The following is a 13,844-nucleotide window of genomic DNA, read 5'->3' as shown; positions in this document are numbered from 1 at the left end:
CAGGGGACAGCAGCAGGGCCTCCAGGCACACAGGATATTGGTGGATAGAGTTCCCTGTTGGCAGTACAGTCTACAAGGGCCTGGAACCCCCTTTACACCAGCCAATATGCCACAGGCTGCAGGAGTGGAGTAAACGCTTTTAGCGCATTGGGGGTGGCTGCGACCCCTTCCCAGCACGGGACAGCAGCAGCGCCTTAAGGCACTCAGGATGTTTGGGGATAGAGTCCTATGTTGGCAACACAGTCCAGAGAGGCTAGGAACCCCCTTGACACCAGCCAGTATGCAATTTATTTATTTGTCTGTACCGTATCATTTGTGTCTTCTGCAATTCTTTCATTCTTCCTGCCTTACTTGCAGTTATTGTTTCCTTATTTTTTTTAAATTATTTAGTCTGTCTTTCTTGCTTTGTTTCATTTGTTTCCATCATTATTTCTTTATTTTAGTTTTTTTATGTTTTTAATCTTTTCTTTTAGTTGTCTTTATCCTTCGTCTTTTCTTTTAGTTGTCTTCATCCTTCCGCCATTTTGGCTTGTTCCTTTCCCCTAATTTACTGTTACCGTTATCTACTTTCTTTGATTCATTTTTCTTGTTCACACACATTCATTGTCGGTCTTTGAGACTCACACTACATCTGCAGTCTTTGCTTTGTTTGTTCTGTTTTTTATGATATTTTTAAGTCTTTTCTGTGTTTCCTATTTACCTTTCTCCATAGGCTCTCATTTGCCGGTCATTATTAAATTTTTATTTACCAGTCCTAGTCTGCTTTGTTTCTGTCCACCGTTCTCTATACCATTCACTTTTTATGTGTACTATAAGCATAGCTGTAGATTATTTGCATTTCCATGCACTAAAGCATGAGTTCGAATTGAGACAGTATCTAAAAGCCCTTGAAGTACCATTAACCTCCTTTGTACATGCAAATATCTTGACGGTAGATCAAACTCCTTATTTAAATGTCTTATCTGAACAGTGACTGCACTACTCTTACTTTCTGTACATTACTCCCTAGGACTTCCTGATGGAGACATTTATCATGTTTAAAGACCTAATTGAGAAGAATGTCTATGCAAGTGACTGGATGGTGATGACTATGACGCAGAACAGGTGAACCTGGGAACTGCTTGGAGTGGGACTCTTGGGGAACAATGTGTATTATTTCACACTATTTTCACTATAATTGACAGCTGGTATTTTACAACCCTGTAGCCCAGGAGTGATTAACTTTGGTCCTTAAAAGACTCTTTAGGCACAATTAATCTAAATGGAAGTTATTACATGATCAGTGTTAGTTCTCAAAAGCTATCTGTTAGTTTCATCCCTCATGGAGCAATGCTAGGCAACCCTGTTGTGGCATATGTTGGGCCTCACATTGACAAGCTTCTGCTTACCTAGTTGACCTCCATCCTTTCTTCATATATTGATGTGTCCGATCTTTCCTGCAAAAACATATCGATGCTTGAGATTAGTTTGAAGATAGCAGTGATCCACAATCCTCACCAGTGTTGATTTGAAGTTTATATTCCTTGATACGTTTTGCTGTATTCATTTTCCTTTTCTCCATTTTCAGGGTTTTCCTCCGGGCAATGAACCAATTTTCTGAAGTTTTGAATAAGTATTTTCTGGACACGGCTAGCTTTGAACTTCAGGTAAGATTAAACAGATGTGGCAGTGCTGAGTGAACTGTTGTTGGCCAAAGAATTTAAAACAACAGCAATATGAAAGACAACTGTGGGAGAAGTGCAGTTCTAAGCTGCTGCTCTTTCTTCAGAGACTAATTACACTACTAGAGAACCAAGACTGTCATTTCAACATCCCAGAAAATACACAGCTTGGTGATCAAAGATGAGTGCAGCTACTAGTTGGGTACTCAATATGGCCATCCACTGACAATTTCACTTTGCACACAAAATGCACAAATGTGAAACTTTTGCATACGGTCTACTACCCACATCCCTATATGCAACACAAAAGCACATACAGTCTGCATGTTTCCATCCATGTAAATGAACATAGCTATGGCTGACCATTAAATAGGCTCTCTAAATTGTGTTTTTATAGTTTCCCTGGAAAGTTATGTAATCCTAGGAAATTTACTATCCTTACATCATGATCATCATTGGATATGATGAAAATAAACGTTCAGTCAATGTTCTAATATAATGTTCCATCTTTTGAGCACATCTCATCCATTCAGCGTGTAAAAAAAATGTATATAGATGTTTTATATGACTCCATTCTTTGATATTGTCTAATGTTTACATGTGGATACCACCATTTTTTTAATGGAAACTACATTTTTGGAAATAGGGGGGACTGTAATCAGCTGTATTAGATTGTGTTTTGTTTTCCATTAGGATCAATAATGTTATAATGGAATCCGATGGAAAGCAGGGATGTACTACAGTCTATCAAATGTAAATAAACATGGGCAATATTGGAAGTATTTCTACTCCGTGAAGGATTGTAGCTTAGAAATTGGAAGAGATATTTAAGCCACCATGAAATGTGCAGACTCTTGTTTTATGCTAAGATGACATGATACTAATTTTTAAAGGGAAAATGTGTGGTCTGTACAATTGTTTGATAGGTAATCAGCACACATTTAGTAAGTTGTAGGGCATTTAAATGTCTCAATGAGCCTTTATATTTTTGAAATTATATATTGCTTTGTAAGGGAAATTGTGTTGTTTCTTACAAAACAATGCCCTATCAAGCTTAGAGTGCCACATACATTTTTCAACAAGCATTGGCATAGCCAATAGGTCTCGCCTTTGGAACCTTCTAAGTGTTTAGCCATGCAACAGTTGCATAACTAAATACTTATAAGGTCCCAAAAGCGAGACCTATTGGCTATGCCAAGCGGCCGTGCGGCTGCGAAAGTGATCGCGATCAAACATCAAAGCGGCCATGCGGCCGCAAAGTAATCGCGTTAAAGCGCGGCGCACGCGCCCGTGCACATGCACTGTAGCACTAGGCTGGCCTGGTAGCACTTTTTGGAGCCCTCTCAATAAGTCTCGTCAGACCAGCGCGTGCGCTGGGTCAGGCGAGACCTAAAAAGGAGCAGGGAACCCTGGATAGTTTCCAAATTTTAGGGGAGAGCAGCTCCTTTATATAGAACACTCTAGATCTGTACGCATCAAATGTCTGCACAATAGACACACATAGGTGTTGGACAGATAATCACAATGTATATTGTGTGCAACCATATTTAAGGCAGGTTATAAAAACAAATCAGTACAAGATGCATCTGGTTAACCAAAGCAATCATTCCAAGGCCCCCATATCCTCTGGTGTATAGCGAGACACCATTTGGGCTGATACATTTTTTCCATTTGTGTGCATTGGTCAATCCCTCTAACCCAAATATCAGATGGTGGGGCATCTTTCACTTGGCCATGTGGTGACCCAGACCATCTAAGGATCATGTACTCCAGTAACCTCCTCAGTCTTCCACCACACCCAGGAAGGAGTGTGATCAATGGGGTGGCCCACAAATCCGGATAGAATGCAATCAATCCTTCACCAATATTCTTAGAGCACTGGACATCCCAAACCAAGTGAAATAAATCTCCTGTAGTGCACTGGCATAATGGACAAGTCGGGTAGCTGATCCTGCCCATTCGCCATAGCTACTGGAGGAGGGTGGAGATGGGCAACTCATAAGATGCTGTCTTAGCCTCTCTCTGGGCCTTATTCTCTAATGTGCCCTAGTGTGCATCCCATCGGAACTGCAAACCAGTTAAGAGACATAGGGAGTTTGTCAGCAAGGATATGTATATGTTCGCGGCATATGAGCTGTAGATTGTGTACTTGTGCATAGATCACCATCTGCTGTTGGGTTTGGATGTTTGCACTTTGTTTGTGTCTTGGAAGAAGTCTTTGTAGTCACGAGGTAGGCGGCGACTCCTTAGGACGATAGTGCGCATGGACATCTACTCCATCTCCAGATTGTTTTTTTCCGCCATCGGGTTCGGATGTGATTTGCTGCGCTCTGGGTCGGTGTCGTTTTCAAACCCCCTTCGACGCGCAATCCCTCTCCACTCCACGGTATTGTCTTGATCGCGTTTCCTTTTCAACGCATATCTTCGGGAGATATAAAATCCATTACCTCGATCTTCGACGCGGGCCATTTGGCCTATACCCGCCGACCACGCCAGCAGTCAATGGAAAGTACGCCTTTCAAAAAATGCCCCGGTGTGGTGCTAAGTTCCCACACATGGACTTACACGAGGTTTGTAACCTCTGCCTCTCCCCGGAGCATGAAGACCAGAACTGCGAGGCCTGTGCATCTTTCAGGTCGAAGTAAACCATCCGTGACCGTCGGGCTCGACGTCATGAAATGTCTTGCGGAAGCAGCTTGATTCTGGACATCTTCGAAGCAGATCCCAATCTCCAGACGCAGCAACAAGCTGGTGAAGGAGACATCTCTGTCTCCGAAGCCGACGACTCCGACGTCTAAGACGAGACCGTCACCCTGGGTCAGCGGTCCGTGAGTACCGAAATCCCTCTCCCAACCAAAACCAAACCTAAGGCTCCGGTAACACCTTCGCCCTCGGGCTCAGGTCGACACTGGCTACATATTTCAGATGCCCCGCCCTCCTGCCCAGCTATGAAACCAAAAGACAAGCCTTCCGGCTCGGGATCGAGCCCACCCCATTCCGGTCTCAAAAAATCACCTTCAGCACCGAAGTCCAAAACCAAAGAGGTGCCATGCCCTTCTTTGTCGGCACCGAAAACAGCCTCGACGCTGAAGCCCTCGGCGTTGAAACAAACAAAGGACAAGCATTCGGAGCCGAAAAAATCTTCGGAGCCGAAAAAACTCTCGGAGCCACAAACTCCTATACTAAAAGCAAAGGAGTCCAAGACCCCACAAAAAGCTTCAGAAACATGGTTTAAACATCATTCTGAACCTAAGTTTTCAGCACCGACAAAGGACATTGTACCCACACAACAGCCTCTACCAGATTTGTCGTATCCAAAGCAAAAAACTCTCTACATTGACCAGAAACATGCAAAGTTGTCGCCTAGCCTCCTAAAAAGAGGAAATTGGACACTTCAGAAGTCTCTGAAATATCCATGAAGCGGAAGGAGATAGGCACTAATACTTCTCCACCTCTCTTTCCTTCTCCAGCTGATCCAAATATGCTAATTTCTCCAGCACACTCCCCACAACATACATTTTCACCTCAACCACAGGATAATGAAGATGATTATAGTGATAAGGGTGGGGATGGAGATCCAGATAAGGATGATGACACACATACCATTCCACACAATACTGATCCTTGGGATGATTAGAACACAGATCCCGACCCACACAATGACCCGGACCGCTATCCCTCTAGGCCATCACCACCAGATGACAATATTGGGTTTGCGCAAATAATTAATAGAGCTGCTCAGTTCCACGGGGTACAATTACACTCTGACCCTTTAGAGGAAGACTTTTTTTTGGAAACATTTGTATCCACACAAAAATCCACGCACACCCTGCCAATGTTAAAAGGCATGCTAAAACATGCGCCAGAAGTTTTTAAGGACCCCGTCAGAGCCAGGATTCTTAACACTAGGGTAGACAAAAAATATAAGGCAGCTCCCAATGACCCAGTGTACATTAAAGGTCAGGTCCCCTTAGATTCTTTTGTAGTGTCTAAAGCACGCAAGAGGGCAAATTCACAAAGCCAGGGGATACCCCACCTCCTGATAAGGAATCCAAACTCATAGATGCATCTGGAAAACGTATCACGTCACAGGCTGCAAATCATTGGCGGATTGCCAATGCCCAAGCTTTGTTGGCCAGATACGACACAGCTCACTGTGATGAGCTTGAAAAGCTTATGCAACATCTTCCTTACCAATATAAAGACAAAGCTAATGACCTTATACAAAAGGGAAAATTAATAACAGATACATCTATCAAATGTGCGCTTGATGAGGCTGATACAGCATCTCGTGCTATTAATACCAGCGTTTTGCTACGCAGGCACGCTTAGCTTCGAATCTCCGGATTCAAGCATGGGGCCTTGCAATCTCCTAGAGGTTCATTTCGTCGCTCTTTTTACAGGGCTGGCTCCAAAACTATTGGCTCGGAGCATCCCTCTTCTTCCTATAAAAGCCCCAATCAAAACAATTCCTCCAGAGGATACTTTCGTGGAGGGTACAGAGGCAACAATGGTAAGGGAAGAGGTCATGGTAACAATACCCGCAACTCCCCTGCCACCAAGCAGTGACTTCCCTTCACTTCCCCCAGATCATCCCACTACTGTCGGGGCACGCCTCTCAGAGTTACTACCTGTCTGGAATTCTATCACAACAGACAAGTGGGTAAGACAAATTATCTAGTATGGTTATTGCCTGGAACTCACCTCCACTCCCCCAAATATCCCTCCCAGACAACTCCATGTCCCCGTAACATCTGACTCTTCTGAAACAAGGGGTTCTCTCTCTATTACAAAAATATGCAATAGAACCAGTCCCCTTACCACATCGAGGCACAGGGGTTCACTCCCTCTACTTTCTAATCTCAAAAAAGGACGGCTCTCTCAGGCCAATACTGGACCTCAGACCGTTAAACCTCTACATTCAGTTAGACAACTTCCACATGGTCACTCGTCAACAGGTGCTCCCACTGCTTCAACAAGGTGACTTTCTTGCCACTCTAGATCTAAAGGATGCCTACTTTCATATTTCCATTCACCCCGCTCACAGGCAATATCTCAGGTTAGTGGTGGACGGTCAACTCTACCAATTCAAAGTCCTTCTGTTCGGAGTGACTACAACACCCAGAGTCTTCGCGAAGTGCCTCACAGTAGTGGCGGCTCACTTACGAAGACAACACATGTTCTCTTATCTGGACGACTGGCTCATAAAAGCCAAGTCACACAGAAGCTGTGTGCAACACACAAAAAAAATAATCCAGCTGCTTCACAACTTGGGATTTACGGTGAATCTCACCAAATTCCACCCCCAACCGTCCAGCACACAACAGTACCTAGGAGCTACGAGAAACACTTCAAAAGCTTTAGCATATCCCAACCCTCTCAGAATAAGCACTAGGCAAGCTCTAATATCCAAATTTCAGCCTCAACACTCATTACCAGCTCGAGTGTTCATGCAGTTGATCGGTATGATGGCCTCTTGCATTCTCATCATCCCTTATGCAAGACTTCAAATGCGTCCATTACAGGAGTCTTTGGCATGTCAGTGGAACCAAGCTCAAGGTCAGCTAACAGATCTGGTGTTGGTGGACAGCCGCACGCATCGCTCTCTGCAGTGGTGGAACACACACAAGCTTTCCAAAGGGCGGCCGTTCCTCGACCCGGTTCCACAGATAGTGCTAACAGCAGACGCATCGCTCACCGGCTGGGGAGCTCATCTTCAAAACCATACCATTAAGGGCATATGGACCCCTCAGCAAAAACAACCCCACATAAATTACCTGTAACTACTGGCAATTTTTCTGGCATTAAAATCCTTTTAACTCCATCTGGCAGGCAAAGCTGTTCTGGTCTGTACAGACAACATCACAGCAATGTACTACACACACAAACGGGGGGGCACACACACTCTACAGCTTTCACACCTAGCTCAAAGCATATGGAGATGGGCCATTCTGCAAAACGTATATATCCTTGCAGAACCCCTCCCAGGGGTAAACAATCAGATTGCAGATCTGCTCAGTCATCAAACACAGCAGATCTACGAATGGGAACTCCATCCTCAAGTTCTTCTTCCATTCTTTCACATGTGGGGCCAGCCGGAAATAGATCTGTTCGCCACACATCAATACGCAAAATGCCCAAGCTTCGCGTCCAAAGGCAATGTGCTATGGATGAACTGGTCAGGCAAATTTGCTTACTCTTTTCCGCCTCTCCCACTAATTCCGTTAGTGGTTCGGAAGCTCAAACAGCATTCCCTCACAATGATCCTGGTTGCTCCAACATAGGCCCGACAACCATGGTTCACAACCCTCCTGGAACTATCAGTAGTTCCTCATCAAAATCTGCGCCTCTCACCCAAGCTTCTCACTCAGAACCATGGAGACATAAGACATCCAGATCCCAATCAACTCAACCTTGCGATCTGACTCCTGAAGTCTTAGTTTGGCTACCTCGATCTCCCGCCAGACTGCATTAACATCATTAAAGAAACTAGACGTCCTGCCACCAGAGCATGTTATGTCGCAAAGTGGAAACAATTTGTAATTTACTGTACAAATAACAAAATCTAATCAAAACATTATATGGTATCTCTTACACCTACAACAATGTAACCTAGCATATACATCCATAAGACTACATATCGCTGCAATAGCAGCTTATCTCCAAAAGAGACAACACTTGTCTTTGTTTAGAGTACCCGCTATCAAAGCATTTATGGAAGGACGTAAAATAATAATTCCACCCAGAGATCCACACTCTCCAGTATGGAATTTAAATATTGTTCTTACCAGACTCATGGGTCCCCCATTTGAACCTCTGCACAAATGGGAACTAAAGTTCCTCACTTGGAAAGTAGCTTCCTAGTCGCTATCCATCTTTTAGAAGAGTTGGTGAACTCCAGGCATTAACCATACAAGAACCATTTTTTACAAATACATCATAACAAAGTGGTTCTTAGCCCTAACCCAAGATTTTTACCTAAAGTCATTTCTGCCTTCCAATTTAACCAGTCTGTTGGACTCCCAGTTTTTTTCCCTCAACCATACGCAGTGGCAGAACGGGCTCTTCACACGCTAGACGTTAAAAGAGCAATACTTTACTACATCGAAAGGACAAAATCCTTTAGAAAAACTAAACAACTCTTTGTGGCTATCTCCCCACCTCATAAGGGCAATTCCATTTCAAAAGCGGGGATTGCAAGGTGGATTGTTAAATGCATCCAAATATGCTATCTTAAAGCCAAACGCACATTAACCATTCCCCCTTGAGCTCATTCCACACGCAAACTAGGGGCTTCTATGGCATTCTTAGGGAACATTCCCCTAGATGACGTGTGCAAAGCAGCAACTTGGTCTACACCGCACACTTTCACAAAGTCAGCGCCCCGGAAGGGACTTATCTGACCTCGGTGACGTCACGTACGTTAACGACGTCAGGGCAAGTTCGTGTTGCGCCGTCCCCCGGCGCGCAGAGGTGCTGCTGCAAAAATATTTCCGGATCCAGTCTGACGCCTGGGGATATATTAAGTTAAGGAATCTGCGGCTAGACAGCGTCTCTACCAGATACATCGTTACTGAAGGTAAGTAACTCGTACAACAAGCTACTGTGGGCCAGGCTGTATTAAGAACACTTTTTCAAACCACTGCAACAGATACAGGTAGCCACCGCTAAGGAGGTAACTGCTGTATAGTCTATGCACAAGTATTGAATCTACAGCTCATATGCCTCGAACAGAAAATGCTACTTACCAGTATGCATCAGTTATTGGCATGTAGAGCTGTAGATTCGTATACGCCCACCCTCTTCCCCGTATACCTCCATCTGTTCCAGGACTATCTTACTTAGATACATTACACATGAACATCTCTTTCTATTTCTTACTGACACCATCACAACCCTTCATGGCAAAACAATCTGGTGATGGAGTTGATGCCCATGCACATTATCGTCCTAAGGAGGAGTCACTTACCTCGTGACTACAAAGACTTCTTCCAAGACAAAAACAAAGTGAAAACATCCGAGCCCAACACCAGATGACCACACCTACCTGATGTCTCTAGCACAATGTTTATTTCAAAAGGTTGAACTTGGGTATGGCTGTCAGGTCTGTCTGTTGTTCTAGGGCATGCTTTAATTAGAGATATTTATAAAACTGGGATTTATTAAGCACAAATTCCCTCAACATGCTCTCAAAGGATTTCATGTGTCCTCCCTCCCACATATCCACGAACTTAGAAATCCTAATAATATGCCACTTTTTTAAACCAACAACTCAGCAGTGTGCGCCTGACTGGTTACTCTATAATGACGTCATGCATGATGACATGGTCTCTCGATGAATACAGCTGAGTGCTTTACAACATCAGGTAACAGCCACCCGAGTCAGCTGGGGGAGCGAACACACACTGGAGAGCAGTACACGAGATCGAGAAAAGCAGTTCTTCGAAGATATCCACTTCCAGGCGGAAAGTAAGGTTTTTTTGGGGCCCAATAACCGTACCCAATAACCCAGATATTTATGAGGGCGCTGTCTAGTAACAAAAGCATATATCAGTCATACTCAGTTTGTCTTCATATAGTAACTGCTCACACTTGTTTAGGGAGACTGTAGGCTGTTTACCTGCCCCTAGACAGTGTGTGAGAGGGACTGAATTATGTTAGAATTGGATGGAAATGTTATAGGGATAGTTCTGGAGAACATAGAAAAGTCTTGGGAGAGCAGCCATTATGAACAGTGCCATTCTACATAGAGAGTATGGGCACTCCATTCCTGGTAGTCTCTCTATAGGCCTGCCAAGAATGGGATTACGTTTTGCCCAAGTACTTGAAACTCTGTGTTTGAACATAGTTTGAGCTGCTGTTGCTTTGCCTCTACTGAGAATATAACAGTCTTGTCACCTCTGATGACTGGACCAGATGCCTCACCATAGAAATCTAGCATCATCATCAATCTCAGTCCAGTCCAACATGGGTAGTGTATGAATGACAGCATGTTATCACCATACAATAATACATGATTCTCAATATTTCCTTTCCATTGAAGTCCCTTGACCTGGCCATCTGCACGTGTCCATCATCGTGCTTGCTAGAGAATTTTTACCCATGTTAATAATCCCGGGCCAAAGTTTTGTTTTCCAGGGCCTGGAAGAGAAACTCCTAGTACAGAGAATCAAAATCATTCTCAAACTCTACTAGGATCAACGCACTCAAACTAGTTAATTCATAGGCATGGTAAATAACCATATGCACTTCTTGGAGACAATGATGTGTGCAATGATTTGGCATGAAGCTGTTTTGATCCAAGTGGAGTTTATGACAGCGACCAACGGATTTTTGGGCTAGTTGTTTATTTTAATTGAAATATTAGTATCGCCTGTGTTGGCCTTATCAACCAGGGATGTTTGGCATAAACAGAATGCAGTAAAAAAGCTTTATTAAATTATTCTGCTAAATCTGTGTTTCTCAGCTAATCTGACAGAGACACTTTAGTGATAGATTCCTTACCATAGAATATCTCCAGGCGTCAGACTGGATCCGGAAAGTTTTCGCTAGCAGTACCTATGCGCGTCAGCAGGTAGCATCGTGCGGCTCCGCGTCCGTCACTGGCGTCGTATGCGCCGAGATGATGTCACGGAGACTACTTAGGCGCCACCCATGCGCGCTGACATCAGTTGTTTCTTTTTCCGCGCCAGTAAGCGCAAATCCAGTTAGAGCACGTACCTTAGTCACTTTTTGACTATCTTTTTCAGACTTTTGTCTCCTGTAAGTTTGAGTCTACTTTGGTGCAGTAGGGATGCCTGGTTTTAAGTCTTGTGGAGCCTGCTGTCACAATATGTCGGTGGCTGACCCCCATGATGTCTGTCTCTACTGCCTAGAGAGCCACCACGACTCCCGGACCGGGATGGACTGTTTGGCCATGGCCCCGAAGGCCTTGAGGGAGCAGCACCGGAAGCTGTTTGAGGTCTGCCACTCATCCCCGTGCCATTCGCGGTCCAGGGGCCGCTCCAGGGAACGCTCGCAGAGCCACCATCATCGCTCCTCGGACTCCAAGTCTTCGCCCTCGGATTCGGGTAAGAGACAACACAAAAAGAAGTCGAAGAAGCGTTGTCGCTCTCCAACGTCCCCCCGTCGCTCCCCGGATGTGGACGAGGGGGTCAGGGGTTTTGGCCCTGCGGCTCCTCCGGAGCCCAGGAGTCCCGCGGCCTACCCACCTTACCCGGGTCCATCGGCAACTCCCGCACAGGTGCAAGAGTTTCTTGCAACCATGGACCGCCTGTTTAGACCTCGGGCTCCCTCCGGCACGCCTTTGGGCCCCACGATCCCGTGTCCGATCCTGTCGGCGCCACCGGCGGCTCCGGCACCACAGGATCCTGCGCTGCTGGCTCCGGCCACGGCGCCACAAGGTCCTGCGCTGCCGGCTCGAGACCCAGCGCCGCCTTCGGCGCCGCCGTGGATACCTTTTGTTCTGCCCCTGCCCAGGTTTTCGTCCCTACCTGGGATCCGCATTGGGACAGGGCGCCGGTTCGGCCCCGTCCGGGGCCGTTCCCGGCGCCGTTTGTTCCTTCCCCGGTCCCTGCCGCCGCAGTCTGTCCCACATATGGCGGAGGTGGAGGGCGACTGGGAGGGGTCCCAGGACCCTCTTGCTCATCAGTGTGACTCAGATCAGGACTGGGTGGACGAGTTAGAGGAGGTGGGCGGCCTTGATCTCTCCTCTGACCCAGGGTTTTCCTCTCCTCCACCTACCATGGTGGAGGGCGCTTCCTACACAATGGTGCTCCGTCGGGCCGCTGAGGTCCTCTACCTTGATCTCCCTACGTTGGCTCTTAAGACTAACCTCCTCACTGAGGGACTTCAAACGGCGTCCACTTCGTCAGAGCCCCTGCTGCCATTTAACGACGCCCTCACTGACGTCTTACTGGCCACTTGGTCGAGGCCAGCCACGGGGGCCCCGGTGGATAAGAATGTTGCCAGGCGTCACCGCCCGGCGCCAGGTGACCCTGCCTTTCTGACCACTGCCTGAGAGCTTGGTCATCCAGGCTTCGACGTCCCAGAGTGCTTTTCCCACGGCTCCGCCGCATAAGGACTCTCAGAAGCTGGAGCAGTTCGGCAAGAGGTTGTTCTCTTCGGCCAACTTAGGGCTGCGGTCCGTGAACACCACATGCCTCTTGGGCTGCTATTCCCATGCGGTGTGGGATGCCGTTGTGCAGGTGTTGCCCCAGTGTCCTGAGGAGGCCCAAGCCGTGCTGTCTCAAGCTGTTGCCGAGGGTAAAGATGCGGCTAAGTTTGCCATTCGATGTGGTTTGGACACCGCGGACTCACTAGGTAGAGCTATTTCTACGACTGTGGCGCTCCGTCGCCACACCTGGTTGAGATCTACCGGGTCCTCACCAGATGTACAAAGCTCACTCATGGACATGCCCTTTGATGGCACCCGCCCCTTTGGCGATAAGGCCGACAGTGCAGTGAAGCGTTTTAAGGACTCGCGGGCCACGGCCAAGTCCTTGGGTCTTTCCACAAACAGTCCAGCCACTCCTGGTTTTTGTTCCTTTCGTGGCTACGGCAGGGGCGCCCAGGCACGTTCCTTCAGCAAGCCTGTGGAGACCAAGCCTCAGGGCTGCTGCGGACGTGGCTTCCGCAGGGGTGGGTCTGGGAATCAGCGTAGGGGCCAGTCCACCTCCGCCCCCACGGCGTCTACCTCAAAACATTCCTAATCCAAGCTTTGTGGAGCACACCACGCCTGTGGGGGGCAGGATCCACCTTCACCTCCCCCAATGGCACGCTACCACATCAGACAAGTGGGTGTTGCAGATCATCCGCAAGGGTTACTCCCTTCCCTTTCAGTCCACCCCTCCAGCCATGCCACCTTGGTACCACTGCATGTCGGGGGAACACTTGGCGACTCTCCAGCAGGAAGTTATGACCCTCTTGGCCAAGGGGGCCATCGAGTGCATTCCTGGGGCAGAAGTAGTGAGTGGTTGTTATTTCCACTATTTCCTGGTCCCCATGAAGGACAAAGGGGGTCTGCGTCCCATCTTGGACCTCCGGAACGTCAACCGCTTCCTCCGGAAGGAGAAGTTCAAAATGCTGACTCTGGCTCACGTCTTGGCTGCCCTCGACCCTGGAGACTGGATGGTAGCGTTGGACTTGCAGGACGCATATTTTTACATCCCCGTCCTGCCGGCC

General features: G+C 46.9%; 1 protein-coding gene across 1 annotated transcript in view; it reads left to right on the top strand.

The window, feature by feature from the left end:
• DOCK5 (dedicator of cytokinesis 5) overlaps positions 1–13,844 on the top strand; it is a 923,455-nt gene that overhangs the window by 584,206 nt on the left and 325,405 nt on the right. Inside the window, exons 29-30 of the mRNA XM_085632878.1 lie at positions 1,010–1,104; positions 1,568–1,646. Of these exons, the coding sequence (XP_085489004.1) occupies positions 1,010–1,104; positions 1,568–1,646 (174 nt within the window). The remainder of the gene's footprint in view (positions 1–1,009; positions 1,105–1,567; positions 1,647–13,844) is intronic.

Source organism: Triturus cristatus, chromosome 11, assembly GCF_964204655.1.
Source record: "Triturus cristatus chromosome 11, aTriCri1.1, whole genome shotgun sequence".
Taxonomy (NCBI): Eukaryota; Metazoa; Chordata; class Amphibia; order Caudata; family Salamandridae; genus Triturus; species Triturus cristatus.
The sequence above is the reverse complement of the archived record's forward strand: the minus strand, read 5'-3'. Positions and strand labels throughout refer to the sequence as shown.